The sequence below is a fragment of the Aythya marila genome (genome assembly GCF_965140915.1).
Source record: "Aythya marila genome assembly, chromosome: 9".
NCBI classification, from domain to species: Eukaryota; Metazoa; Chordata; class Aves; order Anseriformes; family Anatidae; genus Aythya; species Aythya marila.
In genome coordinates this window covers 25,481,424-25,495,511 of record NC_139050.1, presented here as the reverse complement: position 1 = coordinate 25,495,511, position 14,088 = coordinate 25,481,424, and the positions used below count along the sequence as shown (strand labels likewise).

General features: G+C 37.7%; 1 protein-coding gene and 1 long non-coding RNA gene across 5 annotated transcripts in view; one reads left to right on the top strand and one right to left on the bottom strand.

Annotated features, from left to right (window-relative positions):
• The window catches only part of LOC309881619, a 51,607-nt gene that overhangs the window by 16,219 nt on the left and 21,300 nt on the right, over positions 1-14,088 (bottom strand). The window lies entirely within an intron of this gene.
• The window catches only part of MME (membrane metalloendopeptidase), a 38,263-nt gene that overhangs the window by 7,670 nt on the left and 16,505 nt on the right, over positions 1-14,088 (top strand). For all 4 annotated transcript variants that reach the window (XM_082767774.1, XM_082767772.1, XM_082767775.1 and 1 more), the window contains exons 4-14: positions 751-912; positions 2,159-2,239; positions 2,994-3,089; positions 3,195-3,313; positions 4,347-4,412; positions 7,003-7,137; positions 9,242-9,343; positions 11,385-11,521; positions 11,621-11,714; positions 12,673-12,801; positions 13,736-13,834. In XM_082767774.1, the coding sequence (XP_082623900.1) occupies positions 751-912; positions 2,159-2,239; positions 2,994-3,089; positions 3,195-3,313; positions 4,347-4,412; positions 7,003-7,137; positions 9,242-9,343; positions 11,385-11,521; positions 11,621-11,714; positions 12,673-12,801; positions 13,736-13,834 (1,220 nt within the window). The remainder of the gene's footprint in view (positions 1-750; positions 913-2,158; positions 2,240-2,993; positions 3,090-3,194; positions 3,314-4,346; positions 4,413-7,002; positions 7,138-9,241; positions 9,344-11,384; positions 11,522-11,620; positions 11,715-12,672; positions 12,802-13,735; positions 13,835-14,088) is intronic.

The following is a 14,088-nucleotide window of genomic DNA, read 5'->3' as shown; positions in this document are numbered from 1 at the left end:
AGCGGTGAAAACAAGCTAGGTGGAATAAGTAGACAAAAAAGAAAAAGTGCAGTAAGTTTATGAACAGCAGCTGGGAAACTGTCATCAAGAAAGGCAGGCTTAAAAAGGGAATCCTGTGTCACAATCAGTCACTGACCAGTTAGTCTTTGACCAGCCACTTTAATAGGGTCAAGAGGGACATCAAGAAACAGTGTCAGTTCTAGAAAAACTGTGGAATAGGTCTAGAAAATCAGATGTTGATTCAGCAAATCATTAATAGGAAAACTTTGCTGACAAGAATTTAAACAGTGAAGAAAAAAATATCATTATATTATTGAAATAGATTAGATTCAGCTAAGCCTGCATCACACCTAATTACTGAAGTTACACCACACTGGAAACTTAACCTATATGTCTTGTGCTTTTAATTTTTCTTTTCACCACATTTCAATACAAAGAAGTATAAGACAGTAAATTTAACATCTTATAACCAAGTAACCACTCTCGATAAGTAGCAAGATTAGAGTCAGTTTACCCACCAGTAAACACAGGCAATAGAAATGTACATGTGTTACGGGCAGTAAAAGAATAGTAATTTTTTGTTTACTGACTAATACTTTGCTTGGTCTAGAGCATTATAGTAGACATGAGCCTATTCTAAACTAAAGGAAAACTACTTGTTATTTTCCTCTTCAGAGATAAAAAAAAAAGATATGTATTCACTGCTTTTGTCTAAAAAGTCTTCACGCCTTGATTTGTCTTATATTACAGCTGCCCGAATCATTGAGAACATGGACACGACTGCAGAGCCTTGTAATGATTTTTACCAATATGCCTGTGGAGGATGGCTTAAGAAGAACGTCATTCCAGAAACCAGCTCCCGTTATAGTAACTTTGACATTTTAAGAGATGAACTAGAAGTTGTTTTAAAAGGTCAGTAGGGTTTATGTTTGTGGACTATATAAAGTTTCTTCTTTGGCTTACATGTAATCCTAAGAAGATGTGGTTATCTAGCAAAGCTTAAAATACTACTAAATATTTCAGTTTCTTTACGTTCAATTCAGGATAAAACCACCACAAACTGTTTGCTTGGAGAATGCTTTGGAAGTCATGCTGTTGTGTCTGACACTGGAACAGAGTTGAATAGACCTGACCTTTCTGATATCTGAACTCTGTGTGCTCATCTGCGTATTATAACTGAAATCTGTATCATTATCCCCATGAACTAACAATAGCAGCAAAGCTAGGTGACAAAGAAGGAGGTCTGCCTGTACCCAAGTCAGCTGAAATGCTGGAAATTGCTCTCTGGCAGCCCTGTCCTGCATATCTGTATTCCATCAGCTACATCCTAAATAGCAGGCAAGCATTTATAAAGAATCACATCATAAACTTACAAATACTTCATTTTCCACAAACTGCAATACCGTCAAATTATCCAGTCACCTTTTACAGACAAAAGTAAGTCGCAGAAATAACTGAGTTGATACTCATGAAAGATTCTTCCAACTACTCTTTGGACTTAAAATCCTTTCTCTACTTGCATAGCTTTTATTTTTGCCAGGCTTGCAATTTGTGAATGTCATGGTCTTCCCGAGGCTTCGGTTCCTGTGGAACAAAGCAGTTTTAAAGGAGTGGCAAGAGTGGGCTGCCCCACAGGGGAAGGCAAGTCAGGCAGGGACAGAGGCCTCATAGAAAGGAAGCAGAGTCCCACAGGACCCAGACCAGAAGGGAAGAGCAGGTCCAATGACAACGACCAGGTTCAGCCAACAGATCAACCCACCATTGATGCTATGAGCCTTTCGGGCTGCTGGTCAGTGCACTTAGAGCCTGTTGATACACTTAAGGCCCCAACAGCAGTTCTCTTCACCAAACAGGTTGGTCGTCTAAAAACTATCACTGAAAGGTCAAGGCATTTCTGTTTTACAGGGGATGATCTACAGAATATCTACTTGACACCTTTATGCTCAACACGTTATCACAGGCTGACATAATTTCAAGGCATGTTATCTCCAGAGCTTTTCCCCCTATTTTTCAAATAGCAAAGCTTCCCTGGAATTTGAGATGGAATGAAAGCACCGATCCTCCATCCTCTGGTGCTCAGGATGGTGTCATCTGTGGTTCCTTCAGTTATCTTTCCCAGAAAGATCAGATATTAAGATGTATGTGCTGTGTGTTTCAGATGTCCTCGACACACCAAAAAGTAATGATATAACAGCAGTGCAGAAGGCAAAAACTCTGTACAGTTCGTGCATAAATGAAAGTAAGTTCCTCCTGAATTTAGTGCATATAGGATAAATAAATGTAATCTAAAGAATGATATCCAAGAAACCTATCTTTCAAAGTCAGTTATAGCTATATACATAAAGTATCTGAGCAGAATTTTTCAGAAATTCTTGGTGAGAACTAAAATATACCAGTTTTAGAGGGTTAAATAAGAACATCAATAGTAAAACTAGTACTGTACCTCCTATTTTACTTACTTTGGTATTTTAGGTGCTATTACATTACTCCTGAGTTACCAGTTTGCTGCAGTTATTTAAACTCAAATCCTTTCAGTTAAATATTAATTATTTTGTAGAAATTACCAGAGATGAGGTGGAAAATAGCCAGTATATCATGTTTCTTTAAAGATACAGAGATAATTTATTTCAATAATTTGAGCTAAATGCTGTTGCTAGAATGAGGAGCAATAAAACAGCAGTGCTAGTAATTTGTTTTTATAGTTTCCATAAAATTATTAATATTTTTAAAGCTATTATTTCAAGCTCTTTGCAGAGTCAAAATAACATTTTTTAAATGTCATCTTCCCAGAGATTTGCATAAGTTGTTTTGCAGTCATGGCTGAAACATATTTAAAAAATTTAAAAGTTAAAGAAGAGTCATACATCAGAACATAATCCTATTGTGGTGATGGAGAAAAAATATCTCGGGTTCAGAATTCTGAACACATTATAATACTATACCATTGGTATGTTTTAAAATACCATGCTAATTCATTTTATTTTTTCCAAAAGCTACCATTGATAGCAGGGGTGGAATGCCTTTAATCAAACTGCTGCCGAATATATCTGACTGGCCTGTAGCAACAAATAACTGGGAGTCTTCCTATGGTAAGATAATCAGTGTTTATTTCCTTCTCCATTAGAATTTCTAAGTGATTGTACTTTTCATTGTTTACCCAAAATAGAGACTGAGTACACCTTCCATTTGCCTAGGTGCTGCTTGGACAGCTGAGACAGCTATTGCAGAGCTGAACTCCAGATATGGGAAAAAAGTCCTTATTAATTTTTTTGTTGGCACGGATGATAAAAATTCCACAACACATATCATTCACGTAAGTCTACCTGGGTGGCACAGCCTTGCTGATCATATAAGTGTAGCAAAAGAACCAGAAAGCACAGCCATAAATGTTGGCCAGGAGCAATGTTATTGATTTGAAGTTTACCGGTCAGTTGTAGGTAAGTTTGTGAATCTCTGTAGTTTTTAAACTTCCATTATCAGTCTGACAGTGCATTCATTGTCCATTCCCAGGATTAATAATCTTTATTCTGTGCACTCATACACTGTTAGTGAGGTGAGGAGAATTGAGACATGTGTAGATACACACACAGGTTATATGTACGCTGGACAGAAGACAGACATGATCTACTTATAAATGCATGCAAGGAAATAAGTAAGCATGACTTTCCTTCCATGTAATTCTGGCAGAAAGCTCTGTCACTGAGAACCTGGCTATGGTCCCAATGGCAGAGAGCCCACAAAGAAGGGGATTGTGTTTTTACAAGGTATTCAGATGCCGAAGTAGTAACAGGACCTGCAGGCAGCTGGCACAGATAGGAAAATGGCTGAGGACATGTGCTTAAGGAGCATGCTGAGAGTGTCCTGCCTGTAAATGTAAGATGAAAAATGGAAACTCTGGAAATGGAAAGTCCAGAGAAGACAGGATTGTGTATGCTGAATCTTCACCAGCTACTCCTGAGACACATCTGTTACAGATGCAGTGACGAGGTAATCTTTCTTGTATATGGGTGGACAGATCCTTGACTACTTTGCACATCAGAGTTTCAAAGTGGAGTAACTTTCTTGCTTGTCTGGGGACTGCTTTGTTTTCTCTACATCCAGCGTTTAGCATGGATTACACATATCATGCATTGTTCAGCAACAGAAAAAGAGTGAAGACAAAAAAAAAAAAAAGAGGAGAGTGAAAAGAATTAAACAAGGGCAACAGGATGGGAGAGAAACTCTCCTTTGGCCAGAAGTTCATTTTGCAAGAGTGAAGCATCAGCAACCTATAACTGGCCAAAGAACAGTACAATGCTATAAAGTTTTGTCCTTACGCACTTTTAAATTTTTATTTGACTTTACAGATTGATCAACCTGGACTCGGCCTGCCTTCTCGTGACTACTATGAATGCACTGGTGCATACAAAGAGGTAAGCTGAAGCTGACAGATCACTGACTGCTTTAGAAGCTTTAGCCTCTATTTTCAAGGCAGGTGTACCCTCAAGAGTTGGGTTGGAGTCCCTCAAAGAGCAGGACAGTCCCAAAGAGATTGTAATGCTACCCCTGAGAGTCATCTAGGAAACCGAAATAGAAAGGTAATAATGATGAGAATTTAAACAAGGCTGATCTACAAGTGGGAAGAGAATGTGTGACAGACTGGAGAGAGAAACTCTAACATGGGTAAGTGTGTCAGAAGACAAGAGACCAGGAGCTAAAAGGAAAGGAAATTAACAGGGTATAGAGGAATGAGATTAAGGACAAATAGAAATAAGTTGGCTAAGAATGGGAGGGAGTATCACAACTGTCCTGAAGTTTTAGTATTATAATACTGTGCTATTAATGTTGGTGTCCTTGTGTGACCTTTCTGGCTGCACTGAAGCCAAGTGTTTTTATCTCAGCTCCAGTTGCCGGTACTAACCAATTGTCTCTGCACTGGATGAGACAACTGCATGTTTCTCTAGCATCACTACGCCCCCAAAACCTCAACCTGTCTCATTTCCTGTATCTCACATTCTCTTTGTCTCATTTTTTAATCTCTGGACATTCACATGGAAGAAAAGTAGTAGTTTTCCACACAATTCATATATGATTATGCAGGTCAGAAGAGGAACAGCTCCTTGACTTTTTAGGACCTCTTGGAAGGAAATAATCATGAAACAAGCAGATACAGGGAGACCTGTCAGTGACTGGAACAGCCTCCCCAGGGACCCCCGTCACTGGAGGTTTTATATGCAAATATAGTGCTAGATAATCTCATATAGGCTCCCTTTTCCCATGAAAGGTTGGACCTGATAATGTTTTGAGGTCCCTGCCAACCTGAAGCTGGAGTACCTCAATTGTGAGCTGTTCCTCCCTTCAGTCCTTGCACGCTGATAACCTCTGCTTGGCTCCGTTTCCTGCTGTCTCATTCTACTCTTTGAGCTGTGCACCTTAAACAAGGTACCTGCCTCCTGCACTTTAACCTCAGCCTTTGTCAGGACTTCACACCACAAAGTGGCAAGTGGAGTTTGGGAACAGATTTATTTTTTTTTCCTGTAAGATGCATGGATCCTGTGCTCATACAGGCGTTACTCTGACATCTAAGTTCCCACTAAATATCTGAGTATATTTACACAGTCTGTCTGAAATTAGCTGACAGTTCTTTGACGGCTACATGACCATGCAATGATCCTTAGGCCAAAAATAAAGTGCATTGATTGGTACCTGAAAATTCCTGTTTACTTGCTGGTTTGGGGGTAATGTTTACATTTTTTGCATAAATTTTACACAGATTTGGGTATTTTGAAATGGTATTTTAAGGCTTGGTATGCACTCTCTTTTGTGACTTAATGTGGCTGTCAGTGGTTTGATGGGCTTTCTGTCTGACAAAATAATCTGTCTTAATTAAAAATAACACTGAGAGTTCAGTCCTCCAGGATGCTGTGAGCCACCTTTCTTTTGAAGTCTGTTGTCAATACTTTTCATGAGCTGCTCAGAGTTTGCCAGCACACGCAGCCTGTTATAGCACAGCGCTGTTGGCAGGCAGGGGAGGCTGACAGGAGATGGGTGGCAAGGAAGGCAGTTATCAGAATGGCTGCATAAATGCAGCGTTCATTAAAAAGGGTGCATCCTACTGCCTTAGGAGCTGAACATACCAAAATGCTTCTGTTAATAAAGTTGATGCTATGCGCCTTATTAATCATATTTCTATCACTGTTTTAGTAGATTAAGATATTTTGCATAACATATATTTATTATTAACTAATTTAATATGTATTTTTATTTGCATTTTAAAAGTATATTGAAACCAGCATTTCTGCTTACAGAAAAGAGTGTGACTTATCAAAGAGGTATTACAATAAAATTAAGTTCCATAAAATATATTGAGACCTTTATAGATATTTGATAGTGTAACATTTAAGAGAATATACTTGTATATATCCATTCCAATCCTTGCTAAATTCAGACATATTAAATTTAATATATTCATTAGGATATATCCATAGTGTATTTACCTATACCAAATTTAGATATAGCAAAAATCTATATGCTGAATGCTCTAGGGTGCAGCAGGGAGGAGGTACACTGCTTCTGGGAGCAATTTTCCCACAATGCTGATCCTACACAGTCCATCAACATTTTTCTTGGTTTTACGTTTCTGGGAACACTACTCTTTGGAAGCAGTATTTTTGGAAGTTGTAATTAAAGTGAGCTAGAAAAAACACAGGTGGTAGTTTAAATATGGACCTACAAATGTCTCATTTTAAATAATGAAAACACAGTGCAGTAGTTGACAGTGTTTAGGTTTGAGCAGTGCTACGAATCATACAGCAATTTTCCATGAGGGGCTTTTCAAATTTCTATTTGTGATCTAACAGTATATCAGAGTAAGTTACTGTAAAGTTACGCAAAAAAGAGATGAAGAACGATAGTTCATAAAAAAGAAGATGAAATCTTAAAGATAATCAAAATGTGCTATACTTTGAAGAGTTTTGTGCTATACTTTGAGGAGTTTAAATTATTTGTATCTTTTTCCTGCAGGCATGTTCTGCCTATGTTGATTTCATGATTTCTGTAGCTAAACTAATCCTACAAGAGAGAAATATTTCTTTCAATGAGACCCAGATTTCTGAAGAAATGAAAAAAGTTATGGACCTGGAGAAGGAGATTGCTAATGTAAGAAAACATTTTTAAAGTATTCTTTAAATAGCTTTCTTAATACCTAAGAAAGCTAACTGTAAATCAAGTTATTAAGTTACTTGCTCCTGCTACTTTGTGGGACCAAATGTTGACCAAAAATATATGGGGCCTGGAACACCTAAAATGAACACATAAGATGTGCCTTCTAATGAGCAAGGGAAAATATTTGAGTTAGCTGTTTTCCAAATAGCAAAATATTTTATCCTACTCTATTCAAGGAAACCCTTCAAGAGAAGAAGGAGAAAGAAAGAGACAGGCTTGGTTTCTGTTCAGTTTTAGAAAGTGTGTTTTGGGAGATGCTTTCGGGGCCTCTTTTCTGTTTGTCCATTTCTTCACATGGGCTGTTTGATTATCAGAGCAGTAGATTCCCAACCTTTAGCCTGCCACACAACACAAAGTAATGTTTGTCCTACACAAGCTTCTCCACAAAACCGATTGGTTCAAGTGCATTTTTAATCAAGCACTGTTCTCCAGAAAATATGCCTTGGAGAAATAACTAGAATTTGAATCTGCATGGAGAAAAGCAAATTAAAGCATCCACGAGCAAAAACATGGCGTGTGATTATTAAACATTTCAGAAGATCCTGAAGCTGAAGGTTACTGTAAAACAAGCCAATAGCTTCAGCAATTTTTTTTAGTTGCGCTTAAGTGAGGGCATGTGTTTGGCAGAGGTAAACCTTTCCACCCCATTTATATAAACTAAAGCTATATGATTTTGATTTATTTCACATTTTACTGAGAAACACACTTCTGGGCTTAGATCGGAGAGAGAAAATTATTAAATGAAAAGGAATTAATTGGAGAAACATTTGAAATGCAGTAAGAAAGGAAGCCACAACTGAAATTTCTCTACAGCAGTTGCTGCTGGTAAAGAGTACAGGTAGCTGTGGGTAAGTTGCTACTGCCTCATTTTTTAACCTTTTCATCAAAGCTAGAAAGATGGCACCATCCGGAATGTTACTAGAGTAGAGGAGGCATTGTGCTCTTGGGAACTGGTGAAGAAAACAGAACAAAATACTGACTGCACAATACATTAGGGTGTAGAGTAGTAGAGAGGAAAACAAAGATAATTTTATTTTTTATTTTTTTAAGGATAGAGATAAAATCAGAGTTGGCATGACTTACTTTTGAAAAAGACTTGAAATAGGTGGGAACTACTGTTCCTGCCCCTGACTGAGTCAAGTGGAGTACTCCAGGCAGTAGTGATACGGATTCTCCCATGAATTACTTTCATGGGTCACAAGATCACTCTTTCCCCACAGTCACTTGTGTACCTGCATGTTCTCTCCTTGCCTTAAAAAAAAAAGTCTAAGTGAAAAGGAGTTCAAGTATGGGTAGACTGAGTGCTGATGCTGTCACAAGTTACGTCCACACTACAAGGGATGCAGGAATGCACATTAGAAGCATCCAGGCAAGGAACACAGTGCTGTTTGAGGAAAACAACAGAAACATGTTCAAGACAGAAATCAGAGACCAAGGGAGGAGTTTGGAGACAATACTACTGAGTCCTGTGTTTTTTTTTCCTCTCCCTAATTTACATTGTCTGTACCCTAATCCCAGAGACCTCCTTGCTGACATTTCCTGTCTAGAGACTCCAGGGATAAAGTCTCCTCATAAAGCACCTCTGCAGACACAGTTCTCTGGCAGCGAGGCAGTTTTATTGTCTGTAACAAACGGCCTAATGCAGTCTTTCCATTAAGGTATTAATGTATGCACATTCTTAACACCACACCAGTACAAAACCATATTGCCTAGACTAATGTGAAGCTTGAGTGAGTTATGCCTCCCATCCTACAGTGGTTCCAGAAGGAATATGTTAGACAGCACGTACATGCTGATCAGAACACACATGCTGTGTTCCTACCACAGGCCACCTTATACTCTACAAATACCTTTCCTTGACTCCCTTCTCCCAAGGCTTAGCTCCTGCGTATATACAAGAGACGCTTCACAGCTATGCAAACGTCTCACAGTAATGTATTAAGCCAGATTTTTTTTCTTTTTACTTCTACTTAGCAAAATTCCTGTGAACTGACTCAATTTATGTAGTAATGATTAATCTCATGATTAACTTTGATAGGCAACAACAAAATCTGAAGACAGAAACGATCCACTTCTGCTGTATAATAAAATGACACTGGCACAACTCCAAAACAACTTTTCATTGGAAATCAATCATACGGTGAGTGATAAATAATCTGGTATTTTAACCTCTAATTTATGGCTGATGAGATTAAATGATAATGCTTGACATATTTTTCTTTAAATGCATTTCTTTCTTGAGCTTAGACACATCTAAAATTAAACAAGATACTTGAATTGCACAGTGTATTACCTAAAAGTCTGCTGACGTTAAAATATATGTAAAAGTCTTTGCCTCTGTACCCACTGTTCCTGCAAATCTGAAGGCAGACCTTGCCCCTCCGCATCAATATGAGATGGAAAAAAATGCAGGCACCAGTCCATTCAAATATGTTGCACTATTGTGTGTGACTGTTCAGACCCTCCCTGTTTATCCAGAGCTACACAATCAGAACAAAAAGTCCTGGTTTTCCACCATTTCCTCTGTCAGATGGGCTCCCAAACCATGCAGAAAGAAGCCCAGGATGGCATGACTATACACCAGGAAAATTCTCCCCATTCCTCCCACTGTAGCTCCCCCAAGACGTTTCAGCTCTGAATTTTCTCCTATCCTGAGCCATGTGCTGTTCCCACAGTACAGCCTTTAATTCAAGTAACCACAAAGTCCAGCTAAAGAACATCGAAAGATTTGATACATGGGTGAGCCTTCCCGATAGCATCATGTCTTACTAGACACGAACGTGTTTGTGATAAGCGACTTCCACTTCAGAGCCCTGCATGCAGACAAGGAGGCTCACTGATGGCAAGCACTGTGGTCTGACTGGCAGCAGTGTGTTACTGAGTCTTCTGAGGCCAGCGAGGTACTAGGAAACACTATTATTACTAACACAGTTTCATAGTCTCTGCTATTTTTATTGACTTTAGATTCTTCAACTTTAAATTATATGGCAGTTCCATTCTGCCTAGCTTAATCTGTTTCATAATTTACCTTCTCCCACAGATCTTACTTTGAACAGTTACCATTACTGTCAGAATGCAATCATAATGTCAGAAACTAACTTCTCTTGCTCACAGAATGGTATTGCCCTGGTTATTTTTAGTTCCTGGGGAGCACTGCAGATCAGCAATAATCATCTGCTCTAAATTTATCCAAAAATGCACAAAAGACACATGATGGGAGTTGGTCGTGTTGTTGTAATGGTCTAAGGATAGTACAGCAATTATTCCTAAAATTAGCTGGAAGTTTGCTGCTTTCTTTCAAACCTGAAGAGATCTATTCCTGAAAGCTTATCTACTTTCCTCAGCTACAGAGTTTGTCTGATAAAAGACGTTATCTCTTCCAGTAAAGCTTTCCTGTCAAAAGAACCATAACGCCATATAACCATATCAAATAGGGAAACCATAAAGAACCATATAACACCATACTGCCCAAAGGACTGCAGCCTGAGGGATCTGTCTCAAGCAGTACCACGCAAATGAAGACAAGTAGATTTGTCTGCCACAGCACGCTGCTATCAGACATTAACAGATCTGCTATCAAATCTATTTCATTTTTCAGTACCTTGTACTACAGCATACAGAGGAAAATTTGTTACAGACTGGGTATTTAGTGTGTCTGTTTTAAAGCCTATTAAAATAAATCATTTTATGGACTTCAGTGTACTTCAGAGAAAGCCCTTACCATATGCTTGAGAATGTATTCTCATGTATACTATGAATTTCTTATTGCCCATACCATATTAAAAAATAAAGCTTTTAGTCATGGTTTGATTTAGAAGTTCATAGCCAAATATAGCAAGAAGGCAATTGAAATTTTACTTTAAATAAATAAATAAATAAATAAATAAATCTGTTTTTCCAGGCTAAATGGAAAGTGCCATAACATTTTTAATTGTGTAAGACTGAAAACAAAACCGTATCTGGACTCTTTCTGCTAAATACCACCATATGTTAATGGGATTTTAGAGCACAGTGGATATAAATTATCTCAGATCAGTTACTATTATATGCCATTTACAAGTGGTGAAGCTATTAGGAGAACTAAAGTCAGAGCATTTGTGTTGCACAAACATATTTTTCAAAATAGCTAAATAGTGTTTTTTCAGGATTTAACCATATAATAATGTATATTCCTTTTCCAGGTATTCAACTGGTCAAAATTCATAAATAATATAATGTCAACTGTACAAATTAATGTTGAGAATACAGAAGATGTGGTTGTTTATGATCCAGAATACCTTACCAAGCTGAAGTCTATTCTTAATAAGTATACTCCAAGGTAGGTATGTTAGGTATTTTTGTAATCTGCATTTTATTTACAGTAAATCTCAGAAGTCTAAAAACATTACCAGCTTATTATTATTGTTTTATTACACAGAGAACTTCAAAATTACATGGCCTGGCGATTTGTAATGGATCTGGTAAACAGCCTAAGCCGTAACTACAAAGACACAAGGAATGCTTTCCGTAAGGTGCAGAAATTCATCTCTCTTTTTATGCCCTTCCTATATAAAAAATTAATGTATTTTGAATTTTGTGCACAAAAGCCAAATTTGTTTGCTGAAGCTCCTGCTGGAGTGTATGCATCATTTATATGACATATGCTTAATAGCTGAAGTGGGTCTGAAAAGCACTGTTCTGGTAGTTGGTCTCTGTTACTTCCAAATCTAAATTAATCCCTTTATGATATGGTCATTTTGGTAACAGTCATATTCATTTGCAAACAATTGCTCTACAGTTTTCATCGACTTGTTAGAAACTCTTCAGCATTTAATGTAATAGATTCAGCCAAACAATGTGCGCCCAGTCTTGTTTTCAGTCATTTGATCTTGCAGATATTTTAGTGCTTTTAAGGAAATGCTGAGCAATCCCACAGATTGGAAACAGAAATCTTCTCTATTTCCCCAGTTGAACTTTCTGCTTTGAAAGGTTGCTGAGCTCCATTAAGAAAGATTAAGGCCATTTTGTTTCGTCTGTTAGTGAGAAAGAAAACAATTTCACACACATATGCAGCATTTTAAGGAGGATTCAGCTCGTTACAAAAAAAAGGAAAAAAAAAAAAAAAAAAAGGAAAAAAAAAAAGGAAAAAAAAAAAGGAATAATTACTGAAGGCAGTCAATGGACATTTAGTTTGTTCAGTTTTATATACCTGAACACAGTAGTCTATTCATCATTTATTTCTTTTGTTCCTGCTCTTTAAAATCATTATAATATGAAGCTTCATATTTGCTTAGTCTGCACCATCAAGGAATACTACTTTTTGAACTCTATAAACATCCAGCACTACATTTTAGCATTTCACTGAGGAAGCTTTATTTAGAAAAATGTCTAAGTTTGAAACAACAGCAAGGGGCTTTGCCATTGTCTATATACAAAAATGTAAACTTTTTGTTTATGTACACTCTTTTATCTGATGTTTGTGTTTGGCAGGCACTTTATGGCACAACATCAGAAACTGCTGTGTGGCGGCGCTGTGCAAACTATGTCAACGGCAACATGGAAAATGCAGTGGGACGGTTATATGTAGAGGAAGCATTTGCTGGAGACAGTAAACATGTGGTAAGGCTTTCAGCTAACTTAACCCATGTGCCATCCAAATGTCACCTAATTGCCACTTAACATGCAGTTCTTTTAAAAGCTTGGGTTACATGTTCAGTTCAACTTCTCTGTAAAGCAGGTTCACTCTCTAAAAACCCTAACCTTCAGGTTTGCTTCTCAATCACTGTACCACTAGGGAGGAACAAGAATGCCTGGGCTCTGAGAGTCATTCCTTTGCACTGCATACTTCTGCATCGCTAACTTTGAGCTGGCCTGTCTTCAGTGCAAACGGCCACACTGTGAAGTAATGTGAAATACAAATCGTACGTGTGCACACTTGGAGGGAGAGAGACATCTGCCTGCTCCACTTGTTCTAGGAGCCGGCCTAAAGCATCACCACAGCCACAATAGTGATGGACAATGCATAAGCCAAAAAGCACACGCAAGGAACAGCACTTTCTAGAACCAACAGTCCCTGCTTGTTCTTTGAGACTGATGCTAGTTCACATCCTGCCAACACGAGGCACAGGGACAATCGCATGTCGGTTATTTCTGTTTGCTTTTGGTCACAGAGAACATTGCTGAAAATTAACCTGAAAAGACTTAGTTCCCTCCTGTCACTCTTACTGTAATCCAAGCTTAAGATACACCATTTCTTGTGGTAGACACATATAAAATAATTTCATCAGATGCATAACATCACACAGATGGATATCTGGCAGATTTTTAGTTATCCAAATAATTTGTATTGTTTTGTGAGCTCATGCCCATTCCCTTTCCTCCCATAGGACAGGCCAAAAGTACGCCTTAACTTGACCTCCAGATTTTGAGTGTGGTCCACACACTTAAGCAGCTACTGCAGGAAAAACAAGACTGTAATAAACAAATTACCACTGTGGAAAAATAACTTGATCATTTTATGTGGCTATGTAACAGACTAATGTTTTCTTCCAAGGTTGAGGAAATGATTGCAGATATACGTGATGTTTTTATAAAAACCTTAGATGAAATCACATGGATGGATCTAGAAACCAAGAAGAAAGCAGAGCAAAAAGTAAGTTAAATCTTAAATGTGCAATAGTATAAGAACGAAAAGTCAAATCATAGACTGGACACCTTCAGTGAGTTCTCTTTTAAAGGTAGAAGTAGCTACTATAATCATTTTTTTTTCTTTTTTTTTTTAAATTAATCTGGTATTGTCATCAAATATACATGTAAATCAATATTTAACTATCAAATGAAAACGAGTAAAGTTCAAGTTAAAAGACTTTGTTCAGGAGTTATAATTGCCAAAATTTGGGAACATTT